The sequence below is a fragment of the Propithecus coquereli genome, unplaced genomic scaffold, assembly GCF_000956105.1.
Source record: "Propithecus coquereli isolate 6110/MARCELLA unplaced genomic scaffold, Pcoq_1.0 Scaffold21, whole genome shotgun sequence".
NCBI classification, from domain to species: domain Eukaryota; kingdom Metazoa; phylum Chordata; class Mammalia; order Primates; family Indriidae; genus Propithecus; species Propithecus coquereli.
The window spans coordinates 1,161,581-1,180,786 of NW_012146078.1; the positions used below are offsets into that span (position 1 = coordinate 1,161,581).

The 19,206-nt window shown below is 37.2% G+C and overlaps 1 protein-coding gene across 1 annotated transcript in view; it reads right to left on the bottom strand.

Annotated features, from left to right (window-relative positions):
* NSUN3 (NOP2/Sun domain family, member 3) overlaps nucleotides 1-17,180 on the bottom strand; it is a 64,586-nt gene extending 47,406 nt beyond the window's left edge. Inside the window, exons 1-3 of the mRNA XM_012644327.1 lie at nucleotides 17,074-17,180; nucleotides 16,135-16,244; nucleotides 4,364-4,707 (exon numbers count right to left, since the gene is read on the bottom strand). Coding sequence (XP_012499781.1) covers nucleotides 4,364-4,707; nucleotides 16,135-16,244; nucleotides 17,074-17,088 — 469 coding nt within the window. The 5' untranslated portion in view covers nucleotides 17,089-17,180. The remainder of the gene's footprint in view (nucleotides 1-4,363; nucleotides 4,708-16,134; nucleotides 16,245-17,073) is intronic.
* Between the last annotated feature and the right edge of the window lie 2,026 nt (nucleotides 17,181-19,206).

The window sequence follows — 19,206 nt, forward strand, 5'->3', positions numbered from 1 at the left end:
GTACCCCCATAATGTGCTAAAAAAAAAAAAAAAACATTCCAAGCCTTCAGACAAAGCTTTATTTCTTGAAGCAATTACAAATCAAAGAATATTTTAACCCACTTATAACCTGTAATATCCCCCACCCACCTTCAAGATGTCTCACCTTTTCTGGCCAAACCAATGTATTGATTTATAACTTTATGACAATTCCTTTCTCTCTAAAATGTATAAAACCAAACTGTAACACAACTGCCTCAAGACCACTTGCTCGAGACTTCTTGGGTATGGTTCCCTAGGCCACAGTCATACACGTTGGCTCAGAACAAATGTCTTTAAATTATTTTACAGAGTTTGGGTTTTTTTCCATTAACAATAAGTTCCTTTCAATGTCAAAACTGGAATAATGATATTGACCTGTATACTTAAAATGCTGAGAAGGCTAATGGTAAGAGTCTTTGAACTACTTGGAAGCAATGTTACAAATTCGCAAAAGAACAAAATGGCAATAATAATTTTTTTAAAACTTAGCTGAGATTAGATTAAAATGCGCTTGAGAATACAACCACTTTAAGGTTATAGTTTATTAAGCACTTATTATGGCCTAGACATAGTGCTAGTTGAAGCAGACACAAAGATAAATAAGCATCTGCTCTATGCTCAAGAAGACTAACAGTTGTCTAACAGAAGCAACTAGACAAGTCAACAGGTGACTATCACTGGGAGACCTTGGAATAGAGTCAACAGTGTAATAGAGGGAACGCCCTGAAAAAGGGAAAAAATGTTTTACAAGCTGTCTCTTTAAAACTTCCTCCACTCTTTTTGGGAATTAAAACCTGCAGCCCTGCCTCAGGCCAGTGGTCAGGAGAGGCAAGGAATGTCCTTTGCTCTTTGTACCACAAGAGATGGCTCAACAGAACTCTGTGGTGGAGGTCAGGAGATTGTTTTCCCAGGAGATGGGATGAATCAGAATTATCAACTACAGTTAAACAGCAATAGCCTGAAGCTGAAAACCCTCCCTTTAAAAGCTCTGTATTTCTGCTTATAGTTAGGAAAATTGATACTTTAAGACAGGAGTCTGCCATTCTCATTTGCCAGCAAATTAATAAATCTCTCTTTCCTTCTTCTCAAACCACTTGTCCTCATTCTTCTGATACAGCCTTGGGGATAAGTACCAAACTTACGATGTGACCTCAGGGATAAGTGCTGAACTTTCAGTAATAAAAGTACAACAGTAAAACTTGGGTTCTGATCCCAATTCTGCTACCTTCCTTAGACAGTCTAGTTAACTTCGCTATGTCTCAGTTTCATCTTAAAAATGGGAATAATAATACTGAACTCACAGCACTACAGAGTTAAATGAGATAATGGTCACCAGTGATAGCCACAGTATTCCTCAGAGCCCTAGGACTTCAGGAAGAATTATATATGGAAATAAAACATAAGATGTTGGAAGCAGAGACTACTAAAAATGTGTGAAAAGCACAGATTTACGAAGTGTGATTAACACAGTCATTAGTACAAACAAAGTGTTCCAAAATGGTTATAATTTTTATTATTACCACAAAGAAGATGTACCTAATGGAAGGAGTTCAGGTAAGGCTTTCCAGGAAAGTATAACCTAAGGTATAACCTGAAGGATGGAAAGGAGTTAGCAGGAGAACAGAAGGAGGAAAGTGGTACCTGAAGAGTGTGCAAAAAAGGACTACAGATATGAAGGAGCAGGAAAGAAGGCAAAAGCAATTCAACAAAGAAAAATGTCTTTCTAATCTTCCCAACCACTAAAGGCTAACCAGGTGTCAAATGTTAACACTGACATCAAAGAGATTTTCATACCTGGAGGGACACAGTAAGAAAGCTGACTAAGCCACTCCACCAAGCTGGGTCATTCTTAGTTAATATGTTAATGTTTTTCTCTTCAGAAATAGAATTATTTGCTCTTTTCTGTCAAGACCAGGACATGACAAAGGCTGTGTTGACAAAAGACATGGTCAGTCCATTGCTGTGCTAACAGGTGAGAGCAGCTAGACCAAAAGAAAAGTAGACTAATTTTTTTAAATTATTCTAAAGCATGAGCTTTTTAATTGTTCAAAGCTGTGAGTCTCTTGGCCCCAGATAAAGACCAGTGCTGATCTAAAGAAATTTGGTGTATAAATGCACATTTAGTGTAGCCATCGTTTTAAGTTTTGCTTATAAAAGCTTTGATTAGCATTGCTTCTGCATTCCAAATTCAAGCACTGTAGCTAACCTAATTTGGGCTTCAAGCATCAGCATGAAGACATCTGTACTTCTTAGTAAATCATTATCATTAGTCCTACTTAGATGAAAAGCTACTTTACTTGGAACACTGCCTGTAGTTCACTGCCCTTGATATAAGAACAGGAAGATTCTTCACCACTTGAAACTCCCAGAATAAATCAGTTTGCCTTTGGGTTCCTAATCAAATCAACTTTGCTACCATAAATGTGTAAGGTATTTATAGCCTACTAATGAGGATAATTTAGGATTAAAATGTCCTCTCTTCAAAATGGTAACCAAATTTGACATTTCTCTTCCATCTTTTATAATACTAAAAATTTCATACCCGGAATTAAGGAGTACAAGCTCTGTAACAGCCAATATAAGAATATTGTCAAAGAACATTAAAAGAGTAGAAGTAAAAACAAATACTCCTTTATAACATACAATACCAAAAAACTTCAGCTCAAATGATAAAAATAATAAGGTAACCTTATAAAATGACCTCTTTTGTTGTGATCAACAAACTTTAATAGCAGAGTTTAAACCAGAATTCTAAAACATACAGTGTATTTTCTCCTAAACATACAGTTAACTGATATATTTGTAACAATGCCTAGCATAACTTGGATTCACATTTCTCATTAAAAAAAAATTAATCTATTTCAACACTGAATGCTCTCAAAAAAAGATATAAATTAGCAGTCTTCAAATTGGGATATGCATCCCTTGGGGATATATAACAACTTTCTAAGAGACAGGCAGGCTTGGCTAGTTTCAAAAGAATCAATTTTCAGATCATCAACTTCCTAAAGAAGAACACCTCCACTGGGGCATCTCCTTTCACATGGCTCTTCACCAATTTTACAAATGAAAAGCCAGCTTCCCACCCATCCAGAATCTTATTATGGCAAAATGCATCAAGGTGTAGAAACCTCCAGAACATCAAATAAGGGCAGTTCAACACATTGGTGTCTTGGCTGAGAAAGTGAATGAGTCTAATAAGATAACACTGCCTTTTGTAATTTACATCGTTCAAATTGTTTGCTTTCAACAAAAATCAAAAGTGGACTTAAAGATTGCTTGCCTAATAGATCATTAAAATAATGTTTGATGAAGATCTGTATGTGATTTGGGGCTATAAATTAGAAGGACTTTAAAGAATCAGTAAAACCACTGTAACACAATTCCCACCACTTCCATCTTCCTATCTATGTAAACAACAGCATTTGCACCAAAAAAAAAAAAAAACTAAAACAAAACCAGCACATAAAATCCAGACAGAATTGATGCTGAATGTTACCTCATTTAGCGATAAGTAATATTAATCCAGGGAAACCTGAATTAGTTAAAAAAAAAAAAAAGGTCCCATCCATCTCATTAAGAAAAAATTCACAGTGAATATTTTTACTTTTAATAACTATTTGTAAAAATGTATATCACTTTTGTACTAATAGTGATAATGATAAAGTCACTTCAAAAGACCTTATTACACTAATACTATACCCTCTTGCCACCTGTGGCTGTGAGCACTTGGCATGTGGCTAGTCCAAATTGAAATGTGTGTTAAGTATAAAATAACCAATTTTGAAGCCTGTAAGAAAACGAGGATGTAAAATATCTCATTAAAATTTTTTATTTTTATTACATGTTGAAATAGTATTTTGAATGTATCGGGTTACAAAGCATTATTCAAATTAATTTCACCGGTTTCTATTTTTTTAATGGGACTACTCAAAGATATAAAATTATGTATGTACTTCACCTTAGAACCTTATGGTACGAAAAATGATTTTAAATGTACATGTTTTTGTTGCAGAGAAGCATGACAGGAATATCAATTGAAGACTCTTAAGTATAAAAGTAAACAATAAAATTTTAAAAAACCTCTGTCATTGGCTTATCAGCATTCAAATTATTTGGCAGATTTGTATTCACAAAATGTTGTAGATTTGTCCCCAGTCACCTGCTAGGATTAAGTAGCCGGAAAAAGATATTATTTACACTGATTTCCTCAGCTAAAATTTCCATTCTTCTCCATAGGGTCTTGGTTTTCAGGCTTCCTAAGTTTGCAAACTTGATCTTATGTTTCTCCCCACATATAGATATTAAAAAGTTGTCAAATAGTGAAAGAAAAGCACACTACCTGGACAAGCACACTGCAGCAGAGCTATTGATTTGCCTCCAGGAGCAGCACAGAGATCCAGAACCTTCTCCCCATCCCTTAATTCCAGAGCCAGTACTGGGAGAAGAGAAGCGGCATTTAGAAGATAGTATGTTTTCAGGTTTCCAATTTGGTGTCTTTCTGAAGGCAGTCGGTCGGAGGTTCTGCTAAGGTAACACTTCATTGATTTAGGATAGTAGGGTAAAGATGCTTGAAAGAGTGTGTGATAGCCCTTCAAATGTAAATCCTTTTCCAGTTTAAAAGGATAATTGAATCGGTTAAGCAGGACAGCATATTGCCAGCATGATGGAGATGTCAGTATATCCCTAGGCACAGAAAAAGAAAATAAAGGAATATTAATATTATACACACCAATACAATTTTATATGATTAATCAGGTACATGTGGTCTTAGTTTTACACTTCATTTACATGTGATTTTTCAGAGACAGGATCAGTATTTCTGACTTTTTTCCTTTTGCCCCATGAGGCTCTGGTATGGCTCAATCCAACACTGTTATGATCCTTTTTCTATTTTAAAAATTGACATTCTGTTCATCCATGGCTTTTTTAAAATTAATTTTGATCATAAATTCTGCACCAGAGAGGTATGGTCCAGACTAGGCTCAGCCTAGCCCATCCCTGCAGAATATCTCCCCCAAAAAACCTGGCCTGACTTTACATACCTCTAAATCTGTCAAAATGGATTTTTGTCCATCACTCTTTGCATGAGGAACTGTTTTTCTAAGAGACAAAATTTAAAACCAGAGACTATTAATATTGGAGGGAAAAGTACTATCATAAAAAGGTGTTAGAGGGAATGAGTGTTTTCCTCTGATGAAGAGAAAAGGTACGGGAAGCTAACTACAGTGAGCTCTACAGTAATGGAGTTAATGAGGCGAGTGGCTCAGATGATACAAAACCAAGGATGATTTAAAAACCACTTAGGGATTGATGGTGCAGGCTTTCCCCCCAGCAGCTTTACCTTCCTAAATTTGTATTCGGCCCAACAGTTAGATCTCCTGACAATCATAAGCTCACATCAACTGACAGATGATACAGCAGGAAATATTTAATTTATTTACTAGCTGACCTTTCTAGCTGAGTTATTTGGGAGCCTCATTAACCATGGTCAATTAAATAAATTCCAGCTGCTACTCAACCTGGAGTTGCCTCAGTGAGAAATGGCTGGATTGAAATGTAACACCTGCGACTGAAAGTGTGCCATGTGAATTTCAATTTAGGGCTAGTATGTGCAACTATTTTCTCCTTTCACTGTCTCTTGCTATATGGATGGGACGTCATAGGAGCCTGGCATATCCACTTCAGCTATTTTGGAGGATAATAACCTCTTTTTCAGAAAGAAGTTCCAAAACCTAAATGTGTGTCAATGGTCTGTAAAACAGACTGCTGGGCTCTACCAGGAGTTTCTGATTCAGCAGGTCTAAGGTGGGGCCTGAAATTTGCATTTTTTACGGGTTTTCAGGTGATGCTAATGCTGCTGATCTAAAGAGGACCACAAAGGCAAACTTTCGAATGCCACTGTAGTAAATCCTATGGCAATTCATCCTCATCTTCCCCTAGAAATTGGTTGAAAATCTACCCAGTGTTGTGAGTCATGTGTAATAGAGAAATGGTCAGAAACATACTTTAATTATATACACTGGAGTGGCTTGTGCCCTCCCCTTAGCTAACAAAAGGCAGGACACTTTCAATTGGTTAATATCAGACAGGGTGAATCTCTACTCATTCTTCTTTTTTTCTTTGGAATTTTCAAAGCTATTCTTGAATGTTTATACTTTCAGATGAACTTTAGAATTAAAATTCAGGTAAAAATAATTTATAAAATATTTGTGCATCTAAATAGATATGGTAACCTTGACTAGGATATTATTAATAAAAGCATTAAACTTGGAAAGAATTAACATCTTTATTGTATTCAGCCTTTCCAACCCTGACTAGAATGTTTGTTTCTCCAGCTATTCACGTTTTCTTTCCTATCCCTTAGCAAAAGTTATTAATCCTGCATATTTCCTTTTCAGCATATTGTTTAAGAGTATTGTTAGTTTAGGAACACTATTGATTTTTATATAAATGTTAAATCTTGAAGAATGAGTCAAAATTATTCACAGGAAGAAATGAGGAAGTTAGTTCCTGGGCAAAGCCAATAGCACATGTACAGGTGAATGAGTATGAGGAACAGTCCATTTGGGAAATTAGTAGTCTGGTGTGGTACATGGCAGATTACATGGACAGACAAAGTGTGAGGATTACAGGTGTCAGCCGCCATGCCTGGCCCAGGCTGGCTTTAAAGCCTAACAGGAGTGATTCCCAAAGTGTGAGACTCTAGCAGTACACCAGGGGGAGGGGCAGAGAATTTCCACCCTACAACTCACCCAGGACAAGTGACCCTGACCTCCCTGAAACAGACCTATTGCCTCTAAGGATGGGAACAGCTTGCCATACCCTGCCCATAGAACCAGTGGCAACAGACCAGCTCATTGAAGACACTGCTAAGGCTGCTCAGGCTGGTGCTCCTGAGCCCTGAGAAAGCAAAGCTGTGTCTCACAGCTCCCTCTGCACACATTGGCCACTGACCTCCATGCCCCTCCCCACACACACCACCCTCCTGCGCCTGCACTGGGTGGGCTGCTACCCTGAGCTGAAAGGGCAGTGGCTACTGGGTCCAAAGCACTGGTGGATGGGCAAATAGCCCAGCAGGCAGAAGAGAGTGTCTATTAGAAGACTCAAGAAGACAGTGGCCAGGAGGCACTCCAGGACTCCTCCAAAGACTCAGGATTAGACTGAAGCTGCTCCATTTACTGGTCTTCAAGGCCAGAAGAAGTGCAAGTACATAGTAGCCAGCAGAACTGGGACCCACAAGGTCAGTGACCTGCAAATATTTTACTGGTACATCACTGGTATCATTTTGAAAGAAACTATAGACCATCCAACACATTTTAAGTCAACATCAAAATCCTCATCATGTTTAAGGAAGCAATTTCCAGCATACTATAAAAATTGACATTTTTAAAATATAAATTACTCTATTTTTAAAAATATACTCTGTGGAACCTAAATATCAGAGTGGTTTTGATACCAATCATTATCCAAATAAAAATTTGTGAACTGGCTTTTAACAGATGAAAATTTTACTGTTCCTTTTTTCTTTTATTTGCATTCCACTTCATATAGCTTTATCCTATTTTTGGGCTTGATATCTTTTTTTATTACCCTGTCATACTTCTCTGGCCCCCACCCACATACATACACACACATGTGTATATACTAAATTTGTTTTTCCCGTAGTCTTAAATCTCTAAGTGTTAAAATGGTAACTTCTAGATTCAGTGATCAATAATATCAGTACAAAATTGACCGAAACAACTTATAAATTTGATTTGATATTTAAATAAACATAAAAAGTAAAGACTGATAAGAAATGGATCTCCTGGCTAGGCACAGTGGCTCATGCCTGTAATCCTAGCACTCTGGGAGGTCAAGGCGAGAGGACTGTTTGAGGACAGGAGTTTGAGACCAGCCTGAGTGAGACCCCCACCTCTACAAAAAATATAAAAATTGGCCAGCCATGGTGGTGCAAACCTGTAGTCCCAGCTACTCGGGAGGCTGAGGCAGGAAGATCCCTTGAGCCCAGGAGTTTGAAGTTGTGGTGAGCTATGATCAGGCCACCACACTCTAGCCCAGACACTAGAGCAAAACCCTGTCTCAGGAAAAAAAAAAATGGATCTTTTAATGAGCTTTTGTTTCCATATATCCATGGATGAATATTACTTCTAACTATAAAAAACCAGGATTCAACATCAATTTTATGCCTATTTTGTGTATCTGTAAGAGCTGAGAAAAACCTTTATTTAAATAAGTGGATTAGAATTAAATATATTTTGTTATAGTAGTGTCTCCCACTTCTTTGAATCCTGAGTTATATTCACAAATCACTTAGTGATCTATCATCAAAAATATTTTAAATGAATTATTAGCTGACAACTCAATTGGGGCTCCTTTATTTTTATAGAAAGCAAAACTTGGAAACCACCTGACTTGTCACAGAATTTTTTAGTTATTCGTCATTCACTTTATAAACCTTTACACTGACGTTCCAATAGTCTCTAACCCTGGGAGGTTCTGACACCCTAAAAGCATGCAGTATAGAAGTTAGGATGGTGAAAGTGTGCTTTTCTTTTTAAATAGAGTCATGAAAAACTGGAGAAAGGCAGGTTGGAAATAGAGAATAAGTACTCCCTTAGGTAGAGAGGGGAGCAGAGTCGATACACATACATGAAAGAGCATACATGAAAGTTGAGGATCTGGACGTTGTTTGCTGTCACTTGCCTATGCCTGAATTTTCCTTGGAAAGTCTTTCTGTATCTTACTTCATTGTTGTTCCTACCTCCAACGTGCTAAGTTTATGCTAAGCCCGTATTGTCTTCTTGTCAACACTCATTCATTCTCTAAATATACACTATGTATCGACTATATGTTAGGCACATCTATTTACTCATGATTATATAAAATTAGCTTATACTAAATTTCTAAGAAACAACAGAGAAATAGTAATTAAAACAGACTAAAAGGCAAATATTAACTAAACCTGGACAGATGGTACACGGAAGTAACTAAACTTTGAGAAATAGTCAGTGAAGTCATACTGATGCATCATAGCATATGTTACTCTGCCTGTTTACCTGCTTCCCCAACTCATTTATATGGGAAACTTATTTTTCTCTGTCTCCTTGGCTAAGTGCCTGGGGTTTAAGCCCCTGAGTAAATTAACAGAATCTGAGCTTGATTCAAGGATGTCTGGACTAATTGCTATTTTAACAAAGTTAAAGCATTAAAAAATTAAAATCTTTTTAAGTTAAAATCTTGAAAAATTACATAATGTATGTGGACGTTTATTATTTGATAGAATGATTTTCATTCAACTTTTCTGTGACTTTATTATCTTCTACAATTCTATTCCCTACTCTACCTTCATCTCTAGTGATGCGGATTAAAAAGCTCCTTTCATCTAGAAATTGCTAAACACAATTGATATAACCCTCTAGATTACAGAACCAATTTAACACATTGACTGCCACACTAGGAAAAAAAAAAATTTCCTTGGGGTCACAGTGTTTTATTATGAAAATAGAATAAAAACTTCCAAAACAAAAACGATTCTTTCTAATTTAATGAAAAATTTATTGTTTTCTGTGAGTTATATGCAATTCTATTGTCAGTATTAATTATAACAATAAGACCATCAACAAGATTTTCATGAACCAATTGCAGGGTTTTGCCCAGGGGGCCACCCATCACATAACATGTATGTTATAGCATGACAGCCCATGAGTTGCCTGCATACCACATGGCTTCCAAGGTGAAGAGACATGTGAGCTCCATATGCTTGATGAGGCCCTGGGCTCAAAACTAGCATGAGTTAAATACAACTCACATGGCAGTTAATGTGTTAAATTTCCATGGCTTAAAAAAATAGAAATCCTTGTTTGAACAGTATGAACTACCCACTTGCTGGGAAAACATTTCTCTTCACCTGTTCGTGGCTATGAGGTGAATGTGAATATATTGCTCTAGCATACAGAGTTAAGCATACCTGTAAACAAAGGAACTAATTAGCTGTTTTCTTTCAGTGAACCTAAGTGTTTGCCAATGAAACATTTTTCCTTTATCGCCTAGCCCACTTTCTGCAAAAACATGTTTCTTCTCCTCGTAGAAGCTTATAAGGCCTAGTAGAGTATCTGGTTCAAAAACACAAATTCAAGCAAAGTTCTCAAAAAAAAAAAAAAAAAAAAATAGAAATTCTTATTTTAGTGCTATTATTGTCCACTAGAGGGTGCTCATTCAGCCATTTTAAAAGTCTGGTTTAGAAATGAATAAATCAATTCTTGGAAATGCACCAAAGTATGTTTTTGAGCCATTGTATTTTTATTCTTCAGAGATTCTAATGATGAGCTGATGGCCTCCTACTCTATTTTGGCAATGTTTCTTCCTTGTCTGTCCCAGAAAGGCCATTTATGCCGAGATTTGTTGTCTACAATACCTCAGACAGGAAGTCATGAGTGAAGATTTGTTTCTGTTGGAGACATCAAAAAACTAAAAATATTGGGCATATGGAGGACTTGCTCATATTACAGAATCTGTGCACACACTTCCAAAGCTGTGACTCCAGACCCTTCACTGCAGCACAGTCGGTAGAGGAAAAGGCATGGGCTTTTAAGTCACAGGCCTCGATTTCCATAACTGTGAGATAACCTGCAATTGTTCTAACCTCTAACTTCAAAAGGGGCTAAAAGTTACCACTTCATGGGTATTGCACAGAATAAGGATGAAAATGTGTATAAAGACAACATATGGGACAAAACAGGAAATCTAGGTACTAGTTAATTTCTCTCTTCCCTAACCACCCCATTCTATTCCCTTCACAGATTATGGTGATATTACCTAGTTATATAATGTTTCTCCCCCTCTGTATGTGAACTCTGGGTCAGTGAGGAGACTGTTCAAATTAAATTAAAAAAAAAAAAGTGTTACAGATAGGCCAGACATAAATATTTAATATTTGTTTTGCTTTCTATACAGTAAATGTAAAATTTCCAAAATTCATACAGATTTCCAATTCATCCACCCTCATGCATATATTTGAAGTCTGGATACAAATGGTCCATCTTTGTATCCTCAGTGCTTAGTAGGATGCCTGGTACACAAACACTGCCTAAAATGTGAATAAGTAGAAGACTTGCCCAAGTCTTAAGGTACTGGTTTTTCAAGATCCTCCCTTGTCAGGAAAGAGAAAAAGCAAGTTAGTAAATTATGACAATACCACCTTGAATGAATTACAACAGCTGTATCAACAAAATACAGTAGAAACACAAAGGACAGAACTAATTTTGCCAAGGGCATATAAGAAGGTCTGATGAAGAAGTGGTTAATAATAGTAACAAAAATAATACTAACACATATCAAGGACTTACTACATGTTAAACAATATTCCAAGGACTTTATATATATATATATATATGTGTGTGTGTGTGTGTGTGTGTGTGTGTGTGTGTATAAATTCATTTTATCTTCCTAAATGATTATAAAAGAGATATTTTTTCCCATTTTACAGATGAGGATAAAGAGACACAGATGCTCAGTAACTTACCTGGGTCATATGCTACAAGATGCAGAGGTGACATTGGAACCTACACTCTTAATCACTATACAGAGGGAGAAGGGAAAGCATGTCCAGTCCCAAAGGCATGAAGGAGCCTGCCTAGTTGTGATAAGATCTTTCAAAGGTAATACTGCAGATTGTAGGGGAGAAAAAGAGTTTTGTACTCAAGGAGTGACCCAATGGAATATGGAAGCACTGAAGCACCATGACAGCATGGGTAAGACAAACTCCCACAGCTTTTCTAAGCATGAGCTGTGCATCCTTGGGCAAGTTACTTAACCTCTTTGTGTCTCAGCTTTCCTATCTGTAAATGGAAATAATAACTACCTCAGAGGGCTGTACTGAGGATTGTTATTATTTACAATATTAGAACATTGCCTGGCACAGAGTGCCGTAAAACTGTTTCCTAAAATAAGCAAACAGATAAATACTAAATGTGAAAGACTAAGTCTGTTGCAATATGCCAGATAAGAGATGATGAAGGCCTAACTAAATAGCAGCAGTAGAGATAAAAAAAAAAGGAGATCCAAATTAAAACTTTCTCAGGTAGAAGCAACAGCATTTGGTAGAGGCAGAGTAGTGGTGTGTGGTAGTACATAATTAGGGAGTCCCCAAGATGACTCTCACTTCTGACAGCAATTACAAGTTCAGAGGTCCCCAAGACCATCCTCAGGTTTGGTTTTTCACGAGGACACACAAAACTCACTGAAAGCTATTATATTTACAGTTATAGTTATGGTTTATTAGAGTAAAAGCATACAGACTTAAATCAGCCATGGGTAGAGACTCATGATGCTGAGTCCACAAAAATTCAAAGCATGAAGATTCCAGTTGTCCTCTCTAGTGGAATAATGGACAAGGCTAACTTTTCCGGGCAATGATGTGTGACAGTATGTATGGGAGTACTGCTAACCAGGGATGCTCATTAACGTCTTAGTATCCAGTTTTTATTGAGGCTTGGTCACATAGACATGATTGCCCACACAAGCTGACTTTTAGTCTCAAGTCTCTCTGGAAGTTGAGCTGATATCTGTGGTCCACAGCCCCCATCATAAATCACATTGTTAGATTATCACCTGTGGCCCAAGACACCAGGTAAACAAAAACACTCTTCTCAGGAAGGATATTACAAGGGCTCACAGATCACCTCCTAGGAGCTGAGGGCAAATGCCAGACCTATTTTTGAGTAAGGTTTGTTCTTTACTATAAAGGTAGTGGAGGTAGTAGAGGAGAAAGGAGGAAACCATATTGATAGTGATATCTTCAATTGAGATAAAATATGCAAGTAGCAAAGGCAACATAGGTTTGGAAGGGAAAAATAATATGCTTTTGAGTCTGCAAAGTATGACAACTAAGTGAAAACTGTTTGCTAGAAAACACTTAGAAATATGAAACTGTACCTTGGGAAGTACAGCACACCTGGAGAGCATATCGTTGGAAGCTTAAAGTCAAGCCGCATGAATGGGCTTACATAAAGGAGAGCATGTAGGCAACAAGTAGAGCAAACACTGAACTAGGGTAAACTCCTGTTTTAAAGGGCTGCTCTGGCCAGGCGCGGTGGCTCACGTCTGTAATCCTAGCATTCTGGGAGGTCGAGGCGGGTGAATCGCTCAAGGTCAGGAGTTCGAGAGCAGCCTGAGCAAGAGTGAGACCCCCATCTCTACTAAAAAATAGAAAGAAATGATCTGGACAACTAAAAATATATATATATAGAAAAAATTAGCCGGGCATGGTGGTGCATGCCTGTAGTCCCAGCTACTTGGGAGGCTGAGGCAGTAGAATTGCTTGAGCCCAAGAGTTTGAGGTTGCTGTGAGTTAGGCTGACACCACGGCACTCACTCTAGCCCGGGGAACAAAAGCGAGACGCTGTCTCAAAAAGAAAAAAAAGGGCTGCTCAGAGGATGACTTGGCAAGAAAGGTTATTCCAAAACAACAAAATTAAAATAAGTACTAAGTCTCCTCCACGACTATGGGAAACTAAAAATGTTGACTAAATTACTTTCTAGATATGAAAAAAAAAAAAAGCACTCACTTTCTCTGAAATAGCCTCCACAAGTTCAATATTGTGTCTTGCAAATAAACAGTTAAAAAACATAATATGTAATTCTGTTCTTATTTCCCCATGTCATCTCCCATGCTCAGACTGCTTTCTAAGCTGAGAAGCCTTTATTTTGTCTATGGCAAATTTAGCACGTTTATGCAAAACCTAAATTACCATAAAAACCCAACAAAAAGGTAGATAAAGCCAAAGGCATAGCTAATTAAATGGATTTGAGGTTCACTGTTCATTTAGGGTCAAATCAATAATTTATGTCCATCTGAGCACACTAAATAGAAAAATAACTCATTACAGAGTATTAGCCAGATTACTATAAAGTATATGGAAAAAACACTTCTTGAAATATAAATATTTTTTTTCTAAATCACATCCCAGGCATGAGAGGCAACACAGAAGGGTTAGCTGTGGGAGTTCTTGAGTCAGAGAACCTAGGCACAAGTTCCAGTTCTACTAACTAGCTGAGTGAACTTAGGCAAGTTACTTAAACTCTGTGCTGTATCAGGTGAAAAACAGGAAACAAACTTCACAGGTTTGTTCTAAGGATCATGCAAGTCACTACGACCTGGCACATAATAAGCATGTAATAAGTATTTTAGTAATTTGTATATTCTATTTGAGTACCTTTGCATATTGAAAGTCTCATAGATTTATTACATATTTTATTATTTAGTCCTTCTTCATTGTGATAGAATCTATTCATTTTAAAATATGGTTTTGAAATAAAAACCACAACTATAAACTGTGTTTCCACATTATAGTATTTATGAGTTTCTAAAACAGCTTAGTTGTCCTAAAATTATCTTAGAACTGTTAGGTCTTAGTCTGAAACCATGGGTTCATGGCGCACTCTTGGCCGAAGAATGACCAGACACGCCAAAGTTAGAAAAGCACGAAAATGAGGTTTATTAAGGAGAGAAAGATAGGATTATAGGGCAAAAGCAACATATAGGTTCACAGAGCATGGTACATATGCCACAGATGACAACCAGACCCAATGCCACAGTGGGGAAAGCAAAAAGAAGGGCAAAGAGAGAGGTTGGCTATGGTCTGTGTCCTATTTTATAGTGTCCAGATAGGAACCTCCCTTGTGGTTTGGAGGTCACCATAGAATCACTTTGATTAGACAGTTGGGAGCCACATGACCTGAGTCTCAACTATGCATGTGGGTTCTAGGTCACTTTCTGGACTTTATGGTACCATGTGGCTTGGCCTGTGGGCTAGAGAGTTCTTTGTATTCTTTTACAGCTGGCACACCAAGTGCTGATTGGCAGATTCGTAGGGTATTCCCTCCTTCCCCAGGTATGGAGAATTAGGGTGGGGCAGGACCAAGATGGGGGCAATAGCAACCACTTTCATCCTTAGGAGACCCAGAAACCCTCACTATCTACCTAACAGAACCATCTCAGACTTTATGATCTTTATTAGCCAAGACTTAATCTCTTTATTTTAAAAAATACTTAAAGCTGTCCTTTATAAAGAAGAAATGTTTATTGAGTTGATCCAAGAGAATAAGAAAACCATCTGAAAAATTATCATCTGGACCAAGTCCCAAATATTACCTGTAGCTATGTAACTTTTTTTCCTCTGAGCAAAATGCTTTTGCCCCTAACTTCATGAGCAATGCACCCACTTTCCTCAACCTAGAACATTTGGTTCCTTTCGCCAAAGTAACTCCCTACAAGTCACCGAGACCTGGTTTCTCCACAGGCCTTTGCTGGCACTTCAGGCTTTGTTAAATAAGACAAGGCCTACTTCTATTAAATGTAATACTTACAAATTAGCAATTTACATCCTCATAACCACACCTCTTTATTCTCCCCACATGAACACCAACTGGACTGCATAAAAAACAGATATGGGGACTATCTTGCTCTATGTATTCCAGGAGACATTATATACTGTGTGTCAGGCACCGAGTGTCAAGAACCCACACAGTAACATTCTGACCAACAGCAAAATTCATCCAATATATAAAATAAATTTCCCACTTCCATGCATTAAATGTTTGTTTTTATAATAAAGAACTTATGTGTGTGTACATATGTGTGCATGTGTTCAAAATATAGCCAGCCATAGAGAAGAAATATGGTTAGCAAATAAAGTATGACTTTAGCTAAGATAAAGCAGTGGTTTTAAAGATTTGTTGTATTATCTTCTAAATTTCAGAAAATAGTCAAATATCCCAAAAGTTTTAAGATTTTTCTGTTATAGTATAATTCATTTTGTCAAACTGCTGGGCATTCCTGTTTCAAGGATGAAAGCAATTACTCAAGGCAAGGGAATAACAATTTTCGCTATCATTACAAAGTTATCTTTCTTCCCTTGCCATCATCTTATGATTCAATTTATTTAACTATTTCTTAGTTCTTCCTTCTTATAGCCTCAGTAGGAAAGGGCAACAGGGTTTAGGTTCCTTTACTGGTTATTCTCTGGGCCTCTCTCCCCTGAAAGGTTATATTATAAACTTTACTTTCTCTGTACTATCATAAAGCTTCAAAAGATGAATTATACTAACCTTACTGTATTCCAGGCATCTCCAAGTTCTTTGGAATATTGTTTTTCAAAATGATCCAACACAACTTTGCAAATCTGTTTTGTAAGCTTCCCCTCTGATTTTCCTTTCAGCTATGATAATAAGAAAAAGTTGCTGACATACAGATATTATTATAAATTTGTTGAACTTCAACATCAGCACAGTCTTTATTTTTTTACTATAAGAACACTTTTTCGGAGAATTACTAGTTCTTGAAATAGGAGCAATACCTTACTTGTAATAAAATTGTATTACGATACGCTGCATACTTATGAAAAAGGAGGGTTTCTCCAAATGAGCATTGTCTAATGTGAAACAAAATGTAAGGCAGAATCTAGTGGTGCTAAGGAAACTGTGCCAAAAAGAACAAAATCAACTCTAAAAAGTTGCTGTAGACGTTAATATCAAGGGAAACTTAGTGAAAGGTATATAGGAACTCTACTCTCTTCCCAACCCTTCTGTAGACCTAAAATTATTCCATATAAAAGCTAATTTAAGAAAAAAATCACTGTAGTTTACTCTTGAAATTTCCTTGCAGTTGTTTCATTTATTCATTCAAGAAAAGTGCATCGAGGTCCTACTACGTAAGATTATGTTGTAAGCTCCCAGAACACAGCAATGACACACAAGACAAATTTTAGCCCTCGAGGAGCTAGAGGAAGTATTAGAAGTCTGCAAGCTGAGCTGAGGGGATGAGTAACCCGGACACGGAAGAGAGTCCTCGGGAGAAAACGCTAAAGAGCAAGCGTCAATGCACTGAGCATTATTCCAGGACTCGATAAAGAAGCCAGGGAAATCCAGATAACGCGAAGGGGCGGCCAAAGGTGAAGTTCCCCCATCCCGTTCCCCTCCTTCACCCCTCGGCCTCATAGAGAAGTATCTGGTTCATTCAGAGGAGCCCGGCCGGGCCCCAGGCCTCACCCGGGTCAGCAGCATCCTGCTTTGAACTTCCAAACTAGAGATCTATAAGAACTGGCACCCAAAAGCCTCCAGGGAACTGAAAGAACAGTTTGACTTCCGGGATCCGCCAAATTCCCCTTCCGTTCTCACTTTTCGGGTTCAAAGTCTCGCGAGGTTCTGCTTTGCTTGCGCTGTGGAAATCTCGCCAGAGGCGTAACTCCCGCGAGAGACACACGAGACGTTTTTCCGGATGCCTGAGGGAGGCGGGTATTTCCAAGCCCGCGGAGTCAGTGGACGAGGCTTTTGGAGCTGACTTTTGGGGCTGGGGCTGGTGGCTGGAGCATTGGGCGGCCGCAGCTTGGGCGCCGGCCGTATCTTAGAACTTCATACTTGGTGCTGAACTGTCTCAGTATATAGGGCTTGAAAAAAGAACAAGTCTTTGGGCTATGTTGTATGATTGTTTAAAATGTTCTCAAAAACATTTCTGAATAATAAACGTTTCTGAATAATCTACCGAATCTGATGACTCTCTTTGGCCCAGATAGTTAGTATTCAAGGATAAAAGGGTTAAATGTGAAATAAGTCACATGATTTGCCAGAACTGGCTCATGGGGATAATCTCTCCTCCTCCTAATGGGGAGTGTTACATGATCAAATTGAAATACACATGTAAAGCCCTTAGCACAGACACTAGCGAACAGTAAACGTCCAAATGTGAGCTGCCGCTATTTTCACTACCACGATCATTGCGATTATCATCTCTGCGATTATCATCATCACGTTCTGATACCAAACGCCTTAGGACTAACATGACTGTCCACACTAGCCTCCCATTCAACTTTACAATGAGCAATGTTAATGGTTCTTAGGAAGGTGTTTATTACACCCATTCTGATAAGAATAGTTGACTTAATCTCTTAGTGTTACTCTTTAGTAACTACCCCTTGTAGCAGCAATCAGCGGTTTATCACGCACACAAAAAAAATTCAGTGCTTAATATGGTCTCTGACATCCAATAAGCACCGTTTTGAGTTGGCCCTTGATGCTCAGAGTATCAGTATAGGTATATGCAATAAGCAAAAGACTTATAACCATGTAAAAATGTCTTTACCACTAATGTGATTTGAAACTTAATATATTTAAACAAGCTTCCCAATAATCTAAAAATGCATCTTATTAGAATTTATATTTGATGACAAAAGAAAATATGGTATTAAGGAGAGAAATGATGAAATGTATATTATCTGTTGGATGTTTGTGGAAAAATTAGTGTACCCATCAGCCTCTATACTTGGAAATTTTATAAATTTATTTTTCTATGGTCATTATAGAATGTTGCAATTAATGAATTAATACTGTAGTAGTATATTTGCAATGTGAACATGTAAAAGAATTTTAAGAAGGTAGTAAGAATTTATATTTCTGTGAGGGAAAGACTTTACTTGGAAAGAGGTCATATTAATTCTATAATATTGTTTTGTGACTATTAGCATATTTCTATTTTCTGATTTTAAATAAACATCTTCACTCATGAATTTTATCTCCATTTTTGATAATCTCCTTATAATTTCTAATTATGCCCTTAGTTTGGGTAGGTTTTCAAATCTTCCTACTTATTTCTTTTGTAGATTACCTGCTTATCCCCACTGATCTACAGGTGTCTTAATGCTATTTTGTTTATATTTATATTAGAGATGTTAACCATGTCACATTTTAAATACTTTCCCAATTTTTCTTACAACCATTTGACTTTAAATGTGAAAATATTTTAAACTTTTATGCATTATCAATTGAGTTTGTTATTGATTCCATTGCTTTTAGGCTTATAAATTTCATCCCACAGAGGAAAGCCATTTGTTTCTTTACCCCTTTTTTTAATAGTTGATCTTTTATACTTAACCTCTTAATTAATCTAGAATCAATATGTGTGTATCATGAGAATGTTAATGGATTTACTCCCTTACCCCCAACCCAAATAGCTACTGAAGAATAAACAAAGCTCTACATTGAGTTTTAGGAATAGAAACTGTTATTAATAGAAGTAGACTTGTTTGAAACCACTGCAGACATGAAATAAGAAATTGAGCTGAATACCAGAAATGACTTTTTTTTTTAATGATAGTGTTAAAGAACCAAACAACTTAATAAAGACTT